Source organism: Cheilinus undulatus, linkage group 4 (assembly GCF_018320785.1).
Source record: "Cheilinus undulatus linkage group 4, ASM1832078v1, whole genome shotgun sequence".
Lineage (NCBI taxonomy): Eukaryota > Metazoa > Chordata > Actinopteri > Labriformes > Labridae > Cheilinus > Cheilinus undulatus.
Window position 1 is genome coordinate 36,507,156 of NC_054868.1, and position 18,288 is coordinate 36,525,443.

At 38.6% G+C, this 18,288-nt stretch overlaps 1 protein-coding gene across 1 annotated transcript in view; it reads right to left on the bottom strand.

Annotated features, from left to right (window-relative positions):
- Positions 1–18,288, bottom strand: part of tbck (TBC1 domain containing kinase) — a 97,878-nt gene that overhangs the window by 46,830 nt on the left and 32,760 nt on the right. The window contains exon 23 of the mRNA XM_041785922.1: positions 1,618–1,790. Coding sequence (XP_041641856.1) covers positions 1,618–1,790 — 173 coding nt within the window. The remainder of the gene's footprint in view (positions 1–1,617; positions 1,791–18,288) is intronic.

Consider the following 18,288-nt stretch of genomic DNA (forward strand, 5'->3'; position numbering starts at 1 on the left):
GCAGATACACCTGACACTGATCAAAAGTACCTGCATTTGGCTGGTGGCAGGTGCTAATTTCCTCCCAGAGTACTTAACTCCATCTACATTAAAGAAACGCCGACCTACACAACAACTACCTTTGGGTAAATATGAGAAAAGCTCCAAGGTTGGCACTCCATAGGGAGAAAAACAGCCATTTGACATGACTACTCAAAATGCATTGCAAAACATGGCAACCTACATGTAAATCTATTTCTAAAATTTCCTCAAAATGTAGAAATCCAACATGTTTTTTTTTCACAATATCGGTTATCGGTATTGGCCATACATATCAGCAGAATGCAAAAGAAAGTTTGTGGAGTTTTTAAGCAACAGCAACAGACCCACCTCTGCATAAGTTCTTTTTTTTTTATTACATTTCTTTTTGAATTATAGCCTACTTAAACTTTACAAGTTTGTTGCAAGGACTGAAGTTTAAGTCTGGATTATACCTTGCTTCGTTTTGAGAAAAATGTGGGTTTTTGTGTTATTTACAGCAAATTCTCAGGTTTGTCACAGGGAGTCAGCAGGTAAATTATTTCATTTTCAAAGTATAAGTCTCATTAATAGGGAGACTCTTTATACCCCTCAACAATGCAGATACAGGTACTGCAGAGAGTACATTTTTCATTTATTATACATAAAAAAAAAAAACTAATTTCAGTGTTTTATTACTGAAGGTCTTTATTTGAAAATGATCTATCATTTACAGTTAAATCAAATCAAATATTGTTTGCCTTGTTTTATGCCTGTTTCTAAAAAGATTTCTATCACAATGACTGTACTACAGAAAAGACTTGGTGTTAATATAAAAAAAAATCTAATAACATTATGAAATAAATATTTGGAAAAAACCTACATATTGGTTTAGCAAATCAGTATCAGCTAAAAAATATGTAGGATATAAATCTAATTTTGAGCAAAAACATCCAGAAGACATTTATGCTAGTCTAGAAAAGACAACATGTATTATGATGCAGGGTTCAATTTCATGTTTGAATTGTGTTTCTTGTGGCTTCAGCCATTCCAAAATTTTCAGGTTATTGGATTTTTACCCAGGGAGTATAACACAATTTGTTGTGTTGTTCTCTCTAAGTATAAACGGTATAAATCTGTAAAATGGAAATGTTAAATGTCCTATTCATTACAATGAAAGGGTTTAATATAAAAAAGCTGTAGTTATAGTGAGACATTTTGAATTGTGCATCTGGATTTTTAGAACTCATTGAAAAAAAATCAATATCATTTGGCCTCTGAAAATAAAAAACTGAGATTTCTATGTACTGTTTAAAGCAGTACCATTTTATTCCGCTGAGATTCATTCTAGCATGAAAAATCAATACAGCTCAACAGGCTTACTGGAGTGACTCTGCTGTTATACAATTGTGTTGATTGTAGAAATTGCTTATCAAGACGAGGTAAGAAGTAGTAAATATTTAAATCCTCCGATCAAACAGAATACATGAATGGCAACAGTCTGCTGCTCTTCATGTTTGAAGTCTGTGCCATAACAAAGTTAAAAATCTATCTAACAACCTTGAATGTCTGGCCTCGTTGTTATATCTAAAACATTCATGGTGTCTGTGTAAAACTCACCAGGTCTGTTTTTGGTATATCCTGGTAGTCTGATGAGTAGTATGTTGCCGTTTTCACAAAGCCGTTGTCACCAGCTGCCTTTGGTTGCTGAGCATGCTGTCTGTATGTAGCGCCCTTTGGGGTCCAGCAGAAGAAGATAATGGATTCACGAACACAGCGTTCAATGTCGATTTCTGTGCCAAACAAGAAAAGAAATGTGAAAACTGTTAACTGAGTAACTCATTACAATCAAACAGACCTTTCTCTTTGTTTACCACAATAAACCAGCACACATGGACTTTTTATACGGCACATAAACCAGATATAATCAGAGAAATGCAGAAATTAGCAGCCATGATGAATTTAAGAGATGTTTTTATATTAAAACATAGCTGAGTGAAACAGCCACATCAATAGCTGTGTGAGGGAGAAGAAGAAGATAAAGAAGTAAGAAAACATGGACAAAGGAGAAGAAAACGAAGAAGAAATTGGACACTGCAAGTTTACTTCATTCTTCTTTGCAAAACTGCTCCAGCTCTGTCAGGCTGCACAGGGATCTGGCGTGAACTGCCCTGTTCAAGACCAGCCACAAATTCTGTGTTGGATTGAGGTCTGAGCTTTGACCCAAACACTCCAGAACATTCACCTTGCTGTCTTTAAACTATTTCTGTGTAGCTTTCGCTGTATACTTCAGGTCATTGTCTTGCCAGAAAATATCTCCCAAGCCGTAGTTCTCTTGCAGACTGAATAAGACTGTCCTCCAGGATATTCCTATATTTTGCAGCATTCATTTTATCCACTACCTTTGAAACAGCATGATGCTGCCACAACTGTGCTTCACATTAGGGATTGTGTGTTTGTGGTGATGTGCAGTGTTTGGTGTACGACAAACAATGCATCGTCACCATTTCAGTCTCATCCAACCATAGAACTTGGAGTCTCCCACATGCCTTTTGGCGAACTCAGTTTTAAAGGAAACTCTAGAGTTTCATTCGAAACGTTTGCTAGTCTCCTTGCGTGGTCACTCAGTTTGTGAGGAAGGCCTGATCTAGGCGGGTTTACACATACCATATTCCTTCCATTTCTTCATGATGGGTTTAACTGAACTCAAGGGATGTTCTAACCTGACACGCCGGATAACATCCATCTGGAAAACCTTCCATGGGCAGGGTTTGGGAAAGGGCAGAGCCTTTGGAAAAAAACTCGGAGGGTGACTGGATGAACGTTCTGCCTGTCACATCTTTACAGGCCAATCAGAGCAACAAAACACGTGACGATTAGACTCTTGCCGAATCTGGTTGAGAGAAGGGCAAAAACAAAGTTTCTGCAAAAAAAGGAACTCAATGTTGTTCTTTGCTCCTCTTTAACGAAGAAATGTTTTCAAGTTCTACTAAAACTGATGCTATAGCAGCATCCACGCTAATCTCTTCCACCATAATTGCATCAGGTGATCTCCATTTAACTAATTGTGAGACTACTAGAACCAGTTGGCTGCACCTCTGTATATTGCACTGTTTTCACTTTGACATTAAGTTGTTTTTTGTTTTGTCAAAAAAGCCAAATTATATTGACCATGGCTGATTTATAAAATCAATAAAAGGGTTAAACATCCAAGGGGGTGAATACTTTGTATAGGCACAGTACAGTATTTTAACCATAGAAAGACAAATTCAGGTTAAACACTCAGTTTTTTGAGCAGGCTTAACACAAATGCCAGGAATACACAAAAACACATTCATAAACAGGATCCTACCCTAATACTTACACATTTAGAGTAGAGGGCTCATATAAGAGTGCTCAAGCAATTTACAGTCCAATGCCTTACTCAGGAGCATCTTGGCAGTGCTTTCCTTCTACAAAGCTACATGCATTCATGCACACAATGTACATCTATTGTTGTTATGTTGCAAGATTTATTTAGCAGAGCAAAAAACAAAGAGAGAATGGCTAAAATAGGGTAATCTCTTCTGTATGACGACGCTAACCAACCTGTATAAATTCGGGACTTTTGAATATTTTGACCTGATGGTGGCACTTGATGAAAACTCCTAAGGGAGGCACAGCTATCGGTAATGAATTTAACGGCTATCTATCAAATACTAGTTAAGAAATTTTAAACCACTGAAGGCAATGGCTTATCTCTTCTTTTTCCAATCACCTCTGGCAAAGTTTAACATCCTATTTAACTCTTATGTTAGAATAAGTTATGAATGAATAAACGTACCACAGGGCCAGATAATTAACAAAAATATCCCATTGTTTGAATGAGACATACAGTGCTTAACAAATTTATTAGACCATCTGTCATATAAGTCTCAAAGACCATCCAGCATCATCAAGTGCTTTAATGCGGACTCTTTCATTTTCAGTCAGCTCTCCACGTTTTACCATTTTGAACAGGAATGAGGGATTTCAAACTGAATTCACCCAAATTTGAGCCGGCTCACTGGGCTTCTCTGAGAAGTACGAAATTAATCAAGCATAACATTCAACCACTAAAACTCATTTTTCTGTTAAGGAATGCAAGTAAATAACTATTTTTTTCGATTTTTTTGTAAATCAATAAATTTGAAAATTCATGGATAACAATAATAATTACATTTTAGCATTAAAAATATCATTTTGGTTGAAGAGCTTCTACATATTGGTGTATTAACCATTGCAGAAAAATAAAAAATGATTTTGGTAATTACCACTGTTGTTAATTTAGGGCAGCTGTGGCATAAACCTTACTTTGGTTAGGGTTAGGGGGGTCTAATAAATTTGTTAAGCACTGTAAATCATGAGGGAGTAGTTCTATGGGAGGTCAGTTGCAAGTGTGAGCAGCTTGACCTTAGCATTTTCTAACCGTGCTAGTGGGTTTTAAAGATAATGACTGACCATCATGAAACTTCTGTCCGCATCTGAGCTATTCTTCCAGGAAAAAAAAAGTGCAAAGCAAAATCTTTCCTCTTAATGCCTCTCCAGCAGCTTCTATCTTTCTCCTGCTTCCTGCTTTGAGAACAGAGAGGATTAGGGAACAGGGACTCACTGGATTAGTCGAGGATTTGGGTAAATTAGGAATTCTTTCCTTCACACTCCTTCACACTGACAGCCTCTGTCTTTCACTGCCCTTTTTTGTGGTTAATAAGCAAGTCGGGCTAATGAGTGCTCTTCGGTGTGACCTGCACCTGGCCTGTTCACGAGAGAATTCAAAGAGGATGTATCTTTGCCTCAATCTGTCCCGCAGCTGTGTCAAGGTTAGAGGGGTTGTCGGCTCTCGCGGGATAGAACCTTACGGACTGAGTTACAAGGTTGATTCCAGTAAAAAACACGCCGGTGGTCCGAGATTCTCTGCCAGCATGCTTTTAGGGAAACACATTTTCCCTCCCTAGGGCGGCCAATGCTGCATGCAATCACTCTTGGTGCTAAAAGAGGCAGGAATGAGGAAGAGGAGATTGATGGCAGCGTTAACAAGCTCTGGGCTCAGCTGGGAATTCCAATGCAGTCAATTCTATTTGGGAGCGATTTTTCTTTTTAGTCAGGCAAAATTACATTTCAGTAATTATGTATAGGTGTTGATTGTGTGCTGTGACTTGGTGCCACAAATAGTAGAATGGCATGATTAGTTAAGAGCAACTTAGGGGCTTTGTGGGATTGGATTGCGGTGCAGAGGAAGACAGACCTGACAGTAATGGAGATGAGAACATCTACTGGATTACTATAGAGAAATGTGCTGCTTATATTGTTCTAATCCCCAGTATTATAGCAAACACCATGAAAATGACTCTTGATCATGAACATTAAAAACTAACTGGTACTTTTGATAAATTCCTCTTTATTATTCTCTTATCGAAAAGATCTTGAATTTGCAAAATTGATTGAGTTGTCCTGGGGGTTTTTCCATCCAGTGAAGGTTGTACACATTGTAAGAAGAATCATTCTGTGACAGAATTAAAGACAATGATGCATGCTGTTGACAGGATCCCAGTGGTTGTTTGTCTCAACTGAAGTTAAATAGATGATACATGTTTTGTCTCTGTGGAAGGCCGGCTGCTATGGACCCATCCAACTACAACTTATCAGCCTTGCACTTATTATTATAACATTAAATATTCAGGTAAATTTAAGAACTGCTCAACCTGAATTATTATATTTACCTGTAGTTTAATCACTGCCATTACTGTTGCTAATGCTAGTATTAAAATATTTAAATTATGATTAATCTCAGAATTTGTATATTATTTGATTTATTGCACCCTTTTTATCTCATTTTAAAAATCTAGTTATTTGCATGTTAAACTTTTTTTGTGAGGAACTTATTTTACATCACTGTGGCTGCAAGGAGACACTGACATGCCTTAACCAAACTAAAAGGGACAATAAAGCATGAGATTAATTGCGATTAAAAAAAAAATAGTATATACCTATATATATATTAAATGTGAAAAAAATCTGCCAACTCAACATTTTTAACTATGAGCATGCATGTTATTTCAACTAAGTGGCAGCATAAAGTCCTGAGTTGGGCACCTTAACTACAAAAACAGTGGTAAAAATTATTACTTAACTATTTTACGTTGGGCTCTCATATTCCTTTTAACAGTGTATGATCTAGCCCTGCCCTCTTTGTAAAGTGTTTCACAATAACTTTTGTTACATATTGGGTTGTACAAATAAAGATTAATTTGTAAATTCTCAATGGCTAAAATGATGATAACTCCTGACTGATGTAAGTTGTAATTAAAATTCAGTTCCTTCTGATTTAAAAGTGCAGTGTGTAATATTTAGCCTAGTAGCACTGAGTTGAACAGACTTGGCGAAAGTAAAACATAATATTTACAAGAACGTCTTTCTGAATTAGTGTTTAATCACCTGTCACATATATTTTTTAAATTAACGCTTTTATTTATACATAGGATCCCCTCCAGAGACCCTGCCATCTTGGATTTTTGCATTTGGTATGCTTCTACGGTACCGCAGAAGGGACCAAATAACAGATACACATTTTCTTCAATTCCACTGAGAAATGAGCATCACAGTCTAGAACTGACTGTTAGATATTGCTAATATTCCCAGTTTTACATACTGTACCTTTAAGGCTAAGGTGGATAAAATCTTATCCTATATCATATCGTTATCTTACACTGGGATATAAAGTACTACAGTTCACTAAATCCATTCATAAACTTGCACATTCTGTTGTTTGTGTTGCGGCAACTCCCAGTTTGTTGTTTTTTCAGTCTTTTCCAGCACCAATTTTGCTTTGTCATTATCTATCCTTTTCTTTGGATTGTCCCCTTAGAGGAATTAACCGTTTTCTAGGAACATATATTACGCTTGTGTTTTTCATAAGGCGGACACGAACGGACCACCTGAAAGAGAGAGGGGAGTTGTCAGGAGAAACACTACACTGATATGTTGAATAAGAAAAAAAAAAAAAAAAACACTAGATGACATGTATGAACATTCAGAGACCAAAATAAATTTTAACATGTTTCACCTTGGAGTTATTCTTGTTCTCTGCATGCATCCATATCCTTAAAGCACTTCAAACCAACATTTTTTGAGTGCAGGAAGTGCTCCTTTGTATGTTTTCTTTTTGAAATTACCTTGTGATTGGCTTTTAATTTTTGCATGGAGGTGTAAACGGAGCAGCCTGTCACTCTAAGTTTGTTAATTGCGCAGTGGAACCAAAAAACTGAAAGACATTATTAATTTAATTTTACAGTTCTGAATGTCAAAATTACTCAGTGTCAATCATTCCTAACTGAGAATTAAACTCCTTGCTGAGAGTGAGTGTAGCAGGCTAAAAAATAACTCTCACATCCTCTGAGGTCAGAGTTGGACCATTTGAGTTATAGTCAAGTTGACTTACATGCAAATTCATAAAAAAGGCCCTTAAATCTTCACTGTCAGGGTACTATATATTCCCTTCGTCCTGAATGTTTGCTGCCTTTAACAAAATTCAAGCTAATTTTATTTTTACTCTCCTTTAAAAATGCTTTAGATGAGATAATCAAAGAAACTGCTAAAGGTAAATGAAAACATGTCATGCCAAATTCGATATGCACTCCCAAGGCAAAACCCTCAACATCGATGTTCCGCTTCCCCTCCTGCTGTCGCTCTCGAGGTAGCCTTGTGTGCGATGTTTCCTTGAGCGCCGTCGACAGCTCATGGTTGTCTTTCTCAGAACTAAACGTTTATAACTGGAGCAAATCAGTTGTGTGCTGCGCTCTGCTCATTGAGACAGATGCTAATGTCCCGTGAAGGCAAATGCCGCTGCATCATCAGTAAACACACGGCTCCTGTCAGCCGGAGAGTCTCCCTGGACCATTGTGAATCAATGAAGTCTCCAAACAAGAGAAAGTTATAGATTACCTGAGGCTACAGGACTCAGCAAATGGGAATCACAGAATGAGATTAATTGGGAGCAAACGGCAGGCTGAGATGTATTGCTGCCTTGAAGGCGAAATGTTGCAGCACAGGTCGTACCTGTTTCACAATTAGTTTTATTTTGGACTTTGAAAGAATTAACAGAACTAAACATTGGAAAAAAAAAACTTGCAACATCTGCATTTGTTTTGTTGTGTGAGAAAGCTGAGATGACCTGAGTAATGTTTTTGTGAAACTCCTATGACAGATATTGACTCATTTGCCGATTTGGAGAACTGGTGGTTGAACTTGACCTTGTAGTCTCCAACACTTCCCTTAAATCTGGACCTCTTCTCTTCGTTGGGATATTGGCAACTATAGACTTCACAGGGTTTTGTGTAATAGGCTTGTCACTGAGAATTATTGTCACTGGCTGCATTTACAGCCTAGAAGGAGCGAGAGAGAAGAGTGTGTCTGAATCATTTAAGAGTCTCTGTCCTATAACGTTATCTTGACTGTTAGCTTTTATCCCGACATTTGCAGACAGGAAAAGAGTGGGAAGACTTTTCTTTATTTCACGACTAAATGTCAAGTGAACTTGTGCATCATTTAAAGTTCATCCATTTCTCTGAACCTTACATTAAGTCAGAATACATAATGCAGGGCTGTCTACCTTCTTACCACTGACAAATTCATCACCAATAAATACAGACTTCCATCATGTATTCACTGAAAATGACAGAAATGGAAACAATTTTATTTTATTTTTTAATTCTATGAATTTTATTTTTATTTGAGCGGAAAAAATATTTCTTCTACCTCAGGTTATGTTCTAATACAGCTCTGTTTTTGTGTTTTTATGCACTTTTTGATGTACTTTTGTCATGTTGCCTAATTTAAAATGGAGAATATGAATAAAAAGTGCATATGTTTCATCAAATTGATATGCATCGGTCCAAAATTTGACAGCTGCTTACTGGGCGCCGAACATGTCCGGCCCAGCAACATTTCTTGATTTTAAAACTTGGCCCAGTTGCGTTTGTAGTTGAATAGCCCTGCTTTATACGGTATCTGTGATGTCAATGTGATGTCTGCATTCTGAAGCTGTCCGTAAAATCTTAGTATCTGCATAGTATCTTAGGATGTCTGTGCTCTAATGATGTCCTGTTTTCATGTGGTCTCATGACGTTTGGGTCTTGAAGTCTTATGAAGCTGATGAGTTCTTATCTTGGCACCTTTTTGTTGCGGTCCTTGTACTGTTTGGATTCTACTGATGTTGTTGGTGTCCTTGTTCTGTTGTCTTCGCCTTTTGTTGGGTTTTGTTCCTCTGTTTGCTTCTGCACATGTCAAAGCACTTTATAAGCCTTTTTTTTTTGACAAATAACGTTGTTGTTATTATAATCATTGTGTAAATGCAGTGTCACATATGAGTTGTATGTTATACTGACTTCTTTCTTTAATGGTTTAATGGCTTTATTTAGAAAAAATCTATTTAAAAATATGGTCCATATTCTTTCCCTTTTATTTTACTACACAAGCCGAACTGGGTCTTTTTATCTTAATGGTGTCCAGCCAGCATCAGGCTAAGCATTTCAGGCATCCCACATGCAGCTCCTGTAGTAACAGGCATGTGGAGCGTGTGGAGAGCACTGAAACAAATGGATGCAAGGCTCAGTTGTATGAGGACATCAATTCTGTGCGACTGACGGCAGAAAGGAGCAGGTGCAAGCCACAAATCACAGGGTATCTACCATAACTCACAATCCATGTGTGTGGTGGGTGTATGTGTGTTAGTGTATGCTTGTAACTACACAGATGTTTAAAGGTAGAGCGCAGACTGAACCCTTAAACACCACTTCAGACAGAGGCTGACAGGGTCTCGAAGAAAAACTCTCCTATGTATTTAATCTTTTCAAACTCAGGTTTACTTCCACTTTCCATATATTGCATCACATGCCTTGCATGCATTCAAGTCAATGACACATGTAGGTTACTCACTAGAAAATTTTTAGCATTTTGCAAAAGGGTAGGGGTAAGGACAACATCAAACAGACTGCAGGTAAGCGGCATTTCTGGGAAACTGATAGCTGGTGGTATTTTGATTTGAATGCAGACACCATCTTACTTAAACACTCATTATACTAACTCTAATATGCCAATAAATATACTGTATAAGAATTAGACAGCCTAACAGCTCCACAGAAGTAAAGCCAAAAGATTTGGAGTGCCTCCTGCTGACTGGCTGCAGTATGAATCATAAAACCTGCCTTGTCTATGATAGCAGATGGGACATGTCTTGAACTCTAAGACCAACATACACGATTGCTGGGAGATTTTTGATTTTCAGTTTTGATTTTTGCTTCTTACAATCATAAAAAAAGCTCAGATGAAATAATTACAGTGCCACATGCCATTTTGCACCTGTCTTATCCTGTAGTAAATGACGTGCATGCAAACTCCCTGCCTTCACAGCACACTGAGTGCTGACTGTCTGAATGAGCTAACTGCTTGTTTTTGATGAAATAAATTAAACATTTCAGTTTACATGCCATTGGCAACATCATAGGCTCCTGAGAGAGCGTTCATACTCCATGATGTACAGAGAGGTGACAACTGTGGGCTGAAGCCCCAAGCAAAGATGTAAGGTGCAATAAAACTACTTGTTTGTATTTCAAATTAAAAGCCCACCTTCTATGACAAAAAATGTCGCCTTTTCACACAATGCATTTACTCTGAAGTTATTTCCTAGTCAGGAATATAGTTATTGAAATAACTTTGCAAAATTGTTAAAGGGGACATATTATACCCTTTAAAGACAAGTTTATATTGGTCTCAGAGGTCCCAAAAACATGCCTGTTTAGTTTGTTGCTGAAAAAACACTCTAGGATTGGATTTTTGCATGTCTAAAAAACCCCTCTGTTTCAGCCCTTCTCAGAACAAGCCGTTTCTGTCTGTCGCTTTAAATGTCAATGAGCTGTCAATGGATTTTTTCTGGTACTTGAGGGGATTGGGGACAGGCCAGGGGCACATATTTTTGTTAGAAAAGCCTGAAAAAGTGATTTTTGCATAATATGTCCCCTTTAAGCTTTGTCTCTGAGAAGGGTCTGGCTACAGACTGTACATCTCTGACTGCCCAGCCTCCACACAATTCAATTGAGATGCCATCTTTGTCGGATCGGAAATACAAGTAAAAACTTTCAAAATAAAATCCGACACTACTGTTTAGCGCTAGGGTACCAAAATTTAAAACTTAAAAAAATTAACCCCCAAAACCTGATTACAAAAAATTTAATGTAGCTGAGTAAACAGTCGGCTTAAAGGACAAAGGCTTATCCTCCATGAAAACATTCTCATGCAGCAAACATAACTCTGTTAGCGGCATAAGCTACATAGGTTATATAGCTATGTAGCTATTGTAGCTAAAATAGCTAGGCTAAGCTCATAGCTATGTCAGTTTTAGCTACATTTGCTAAAGCTCAGCTGCTAAAGCTACCCTAGCTATATTGGCTCATGTATAACGTTAATTTTGTAGCTAACGTAGCTATGTTAGCATCAGCTAAAACTTACAAAGCAAAAGTGAGCCACCATTTGTGTAACTCAGTTTAAAACAGGTTAAAACATAATTTACAATGGGTTAGACCTCTGAGCTTGTTCTCTTTTTCATTGATGAAAATTTCTTGCAGTGTGGTCATTTCATGAAAGTAGCTACCAGACTTTGGTCATAAATAAATTTAGATAAAAAAAAAAAAAAATCAAAAACTTGAAATGCATTGTATTGGCAGATAGCCTGTCGGTTGGGTTGCGGCCCTGGTATATAGACAGCCTGGCTTCAGCTCCTTTCCTGCATGTCATTTCCCACTATCTCATTCTTGTTTCCAACACTATCCACTGTCGTTCTCTGTCAGTAAAGGCATAAAGATTTAAAAAACAAATCTTTCTGTGGACCCTGTCTAATGTCCTGCTTAAGATGAAGTGAAACAAAGATAATTATTGAACCCTAGTGACACAGAAACAGCCTGTTTGGCTTCAGGTCAACAAAGCCAGCATCTTGATCATGCAGGTGTAGTCTGTATTCATGCAGAGAAGCAGCCTGGCATCAAACCTGCACAAACATGCAGAGGTGAGCTAGACATGACCGCATTAGAAATATGATGTCTTTTTCGCACATACTCCCAAGACTCAGTATGGTGAGTCAATTTAAAACAAAATACTTTTTACTTTTACTTATCTTATCTAATCCTATCTAAATATATATTTTTCATCAAGGTAACTGTCCTTTAACTTGAGTACAATATCCTTGTTCTCTTTCTACTCCTGAATGTTTTGTTTTTATTTGTGTACATTGGGAAAAGGTTAAAATGCTTCATCTGTTGTCACATAGGAAGTGATTTAGCCTTGGCAGCATAGGCACTAATACACTGATTAGTGACTTGCAACTGAGAAGTTTTAATTAGAAGAGTGTTTCTGCCATCATTAGTGCCTTTAAAAAAACATGATTGAAAAGAAAACCTGCATGTTCCCTGCCAAACAGCCCTCTGAAATAATATTGTTTAGAACAGGTTATAAATGGTGCAAACACTGTTTTGTACTGGATTAGATTAAGCTATCTATGTCTGTAACAAGTTGTATAAAACTATCCTGAGAGTAGACCAGAAAGTGTCTGGAAGCTAAAACAAACAACTGCTATTTGAGGTCAGTCTACAGCTCTGGATTGTTCCTATTATAGATGGAGACAGTGCCAAATACTGCAACTACCCAGGTATACACAAGCTGCGATAATGAGGCTGGCGGTGATATATAGAAACTAGCTGGCATCGGTAGCCACTCTCAGAAAATCCTGCCAGGGAAGCTGACTGCTGCTCTGGTCCAACATATTTTACCTTTATAAGGAGAACTGGCTCTCCCTTTCCTTTCCCCCTCATCACATGAATCTGTTGGACTTGGGCAGTTAAACACAGTGAAGAACAGCAGCACAGAATTCATGCTGAAGAAGAGGCTGCTGGCATTAGTTTACAGAGTGCTCCAGCATGCCTTTTGGACAAATCGCCCCTGTCCGTGTTGGTATTAAAACACCAATGTCATTTTGCCTCACAGCCAGAAAAAGGAGGGCTGAGCAGTAGCGGAAGTAGAGTTTTAAAGGAAATTCTTTTCACTATACCCTTGGCAATAGGTACAATCTGAAGACATAAATTATGAATGCAACTCTTAGATTTAATGCGACCCATACCAGGCTGAAGTGGCTGTTTTGTACCACTGAAAAGGAGCAGAACAAAAGGGAGAATACTTGAAGACACCAAGCTGACTTCTTTCTTCTGCTTCCTGCTTTCTTACAGTGCAGACGCTTTGCTGCTTGCTCCCTGCTTTGCTTACATTCTTTCGATGACATCTTTATTTTGGACTTAAAGTTGCGGACAGAAGGTCTCTGACATTCGTTAATAACAGGAGACATACTTTTTGATAGACAAAAGAGTTTTTTTTTTTTGTCATTTTTCAATGTTTATGACCTCTTCAGTGCTACTTGACTATGGCCTGTCAACAGCACAAGCCTGTACCACAGCACTTGGAAACACAGCACTCAGCTAAGCTAATTAGCTTCAAGATGCCTCCTCTATCTACAGACAACTACCACAAACTTCTACAGAAAATTGCCGTGCTGGAGACAAAAATTCACCGTCTAGAAATTAATGTGGAAGTAAATGGACTAGGTGGGAGTGACACCACTTTACCATTGGCTCAAATCAGTGGACAGGAGCTGGCTAACACATGGGTAACAAGCACAGAAAAAGCTACCACGAAACAGGTAGGCTCTGTTCTGTGTAATAAATCTACAAGTAGTAGTCCTCCCTGGAACCACCTTGGAGCAAAGCCAATGAACAAATTATGTCCCTGGGTAACGGGAGGACATTTAACAGGCAGAGCACAGCAAGCTGAGGTATGTTATGAGACCGGCTGGCCTGCACACCCTCCCAGGCAAAGTGCCTCCTCAACCCCTGAATCTGGAAGGACACAGCCATGGAAAGCTGCAAAAGGGAGGATGAGCAACAAACCTCCAAACAACCAAGTATTGAGCTGCAGAACAGATATTCTCCACCGATGAAGGACCCTGGATCTCCATCAGACCATCCATCCTCAGACGGCGGGGTAAGGACAGAAAGCATTTCAAACAGCAAAATGCGACAGGGAAAGCTAAAGCCTGGGCCTCAAACTTTGATCGTGGGTGACAATGCTGTTAAGACTTACAGAGGGTGTGCAGTAAAAACACCAAAGTGATCTGTTTCCCCAAGGGTATGGTTTCCAACATGACAGAAAGGATTCTGCATATCGTGGCTGAACATCCAACTGTAAGGAACATCTTAATACATGTAGGGTCAAATGATGTTGCTAAACAACAATCTGAAGTGTTAAAACAGGACTTCACTGAGCTGTTGAATACAGCGAGCTCTGTGAAAGCAGACGTGTTTATCAGTGGACCTATACCATCGGTCAGAAATGCAGAGGAGAGATTCAGCAGATTGCGGGCACTAAATAAGTGGCTTTCGACTGCATGTACTGTCCTTTCACTGCATTTTATTGAACATTTCCACATCTTTTGGGAGCGCAGACATCTTTTTAAAGCAAATGGACTTTCCCTAAACAAGCCAGGAGTAAAATTGTTGGCCTCTAACCTATTTTACTTCCCATGTTACCCATCAGTCCCCTCTGCCAAGGACTTTTAAGAAAAGGAATCAGCCTGGGAGAAAGACAAAACACGGCAGAATAAAAACCTTGAAGAGGAACAACATTCACCCTCACCCAAGGAGAGCTCTGAGCCAAAGAGGTGTCAGATTCAAGACGAGGAGGGGTCTCCACAGGCCTCCATCCCCCTCAACAACCACAGCACCTATGACAGTCCACCTGCCTCACCCCCTCAAACCCCAACCAGGTCCCTCTCTTCCTTACTCTCCCTTTCTCCCTCCTCACCCCACTTGGAGTTCAGTGACCAGATAAAGGCAATGGGCAATGCTGGACTAAGATGTACCCCCCCCCCCATCCCTCTCCCTTCTTCTCTCCTATTAACACCCCATGTCGTCCACTTCCACCACCTCCAACACAGGCTCTACAGTCCCATCCCCCAGCCTCCCCTGTGCTTCCGAGGAAGCATCATGCACTGTCTCCTCAGCCCGACAAGGATGATAAGGCTGCTTGAGTTGGAAATGTTACAAGTACAAACTGATGTGTTCTGGGTCCAGGCTGTGAGATTATCAGCAGTCATGAGTCTTCCCAGGCCAAGCCGAGGCCCTGTATGCTATCAGGTTGCAAAATTCCTGTCTTGATTGGTCACAGAAAAACAAAGGTAAGTATGCTAAGAAACTGGAGGCAAAAAAGTGACGGCACAACAGTGTCAAACTTGAAATTCATTCCCTATGAATCACAGTCCGTCCCAAAAATTAAAGACTTGCTTTATTCAACATCAGATCTCTGGCTGGAAAAACCTTTGAAATCAATGATTTTATCACTGAGCACAACCTTGATTTTATGTTTTTTAACTGAGACTTGGTTGGATCAAAATAATAGCACAGCTGCTCTCATTGAGTCAACGCCTCCCAACTACTAGTTTTATAAGTGAGGCCAGAGTGAATCGGTGTAGAGGCAGTTTTATTCAAAAAGTCTTCCCAATTTAAAAAAATTACCTTTGAGTAATTTTTCTAACCTTGAATATGTGGCTCTTCAGCTGAAGTCTTCCCCTCGAGTAAGTAAAAAATTAAGTAAAACTTTATTTATACAGCACTTTTAAAACACTCAGTTACAAAGTGCTTCACAAAAAGAAAAATAAATAAAACTGATAATCCATGAAGGAGAAAATGAAATCACATCATGTCTTACATGATCAAACAAGACATAATAATAATACACAACAATTTGAGCCGTGTTACTAAATGTTTACAGGCCACCTAAATACTGTGCAGAATTTTTTGATGATTTCAATGAACTGCTGTCCAAAATCTGTTTGAATATGACTGTATAATCATTGCTGGTGATTTTAACATCCATGTTGACAACCCCCAGGACAGAGGGGCTGAAGAACTGTACTGTACTCTTGACAGCTTTGGGCTGAGTCAGCATGTCTTAGAGCCCACACATAATAGAGGGCACACTCTGGACCTGCTTATCTCCAAGGGTCTGAACATACATAAGGTTGTTGTGAGCGATGTGGCCCTGTCTGATCACTGTGGTGTTTTCTTTGAGAGCATGATCTCTGTGCATACAAGTAATCAGAGAGAAGTTGTCATGAAACGATGCATTACTGTAAACACCAGTGAAATGTTTAACCAGCTTTTTTCTTCCACAGTCACCCTGCGCTGTTGTTCAGTCAGTGAGCTGGTAGATAACTTTAATTCTAAAATGTTAAATGTTATTGACTCCATTGCTCCCATTAAGTTGAAGGTTGTCTCTAGCAAGAAAATATCTCCATGGAGAAATGCCATGGTGGTGAAAAGTGAAAACAAAAAGAGAGTGTCGAAAAGCTGAATGCAGGTGGCGAAAAACAAATGTCCAGATTCATTTTGACATCTATAAAGAGAAAGTTCACACCTATAATCTACAGCTGAGGAATGCAAGGCAGTCTTTCTTCTCAGACATAATCACCAGAAACAAAAATAATGCTCGAGCATTGTTTTCTACTGTTGAGAGATTAACAAACCCCCCTTTGTCAATAGCACCTGAACTTCATTCTGCCAGGGCCTGCAATAAATTTGCTTCATTCTTTAAAGAGAAAATTAAGAAAATTAGACAGACAGTCAGTACCTCCACACCAGGTTCAGGTTCTGTGCTATGTCCATTTAAAAACTGTTTAAACACAATGACACAGTTTAATTCAATCAGTGACAAAAATCTGGAGGACATTCTACACCAACTGAACTCTTCCTACTGCTGTCTAGATGTTTTACCCACAGATTTTTTCAAAAAGGTTTCACATGTCATGGTATCTGATCTGTTGCAGATTGTAAACATGTCTCTAATCTCAGGTGTCTTCCCACACACCCTGAAAACGGCTGTTATTAAGCCACTCTTAAAAAAGAACAATCTAGAACAGACCGTAATGAACAATTACAGGCTGATATCAAATCTTCCTTTTTTAATAGCTAAATTATTTTCTAACAGTGAACAGCTGCTTTAACGTCTTCCAGTCAGGTTTTTAGACCACATCAGAGCACTGAGACCGCTCTGGTCAAAGTGTTTAATGACATTTGCTTAAACACAGATCATGGCAGAACTTCAATTTTAGTGTTATTGGACATCAGTGCTGCATTCAACACAGTTGACCACAATATATTACTTGACCGACTGGAAAACTGGGTGGGACTGTCTGGCAGAGTTCTTGATTGGTTTGCATCCTGCTTAAAGAACAGGGATTATTTTGTGTCAATAGGTAACTTTAAATCTGAGCAGACCAAAATTACATGTGGGGTCCCCCAAGGCTCCATCCTGGGGCCTCTTCTGTTTAACATCTACATGCTTCCACTTGCTCAGATCATAGAAAACAACAAAATAAATTATCATAACTACACAGATGACACAGAGCTCTACATTTTAATGTCCCCAGGTGACCATGGCCACATACAAGCACTGGGTAAATGCATGGAACAAATTACAGAGTGGATGTGCCATTATTTTCTTCAAAAAAAAAACTGAGGTAGTTGTTTTTGGACCAAAGGAGGAATCTCTAAAAATCAGCATGCAGCTCCAGTCACTTCAGTTAAAAACCTCAGACCAGGCCAGAAATCTGGGTGTTGTCATGGATTCAGACCTGAATTTTAAAAACCATACAAAAACAATTACAAAGTCAGCTTATTATCACCTCAAGAATATTTCTAGGATCCTTCTTTATGGGCACCTTCCCCTAGAACAGTGGTTCCCAACCTTTATTCCTTAGCACCCCCCCCCCCCCCAACTCGCATCTAAGAAAGCTAAGCCCCCATTGGATCCACTTGGAAAAAGTTCACATCATTAATTATTGTTTTCATTGACAAATCCCAACATATCTGGCCTATACAGACTAGTTCTTGACTAAACATCCATGTCCAAACTATCCATTATTACAACAGTGTATTAGGGCCAATTTAGCAAAAAATAAATTTTAATTTCAAGAAAAAAAAAATCAGGTTTAAAAAGTTAATTTCTAAGAAAAAAATACATCTTTATTTTTGAGATTATAAAGCCCAAAAATCAAAATCTGACCACTGTTTTCAGGCCGGTTTCTTGAAAATTTTGGACTTTCACTGATGTAAAATTATGATTTAATAAAACTTGAATTTGTTGAGTTTCTAATGTCAAAATTTAAGACTTTTAAAACACTGA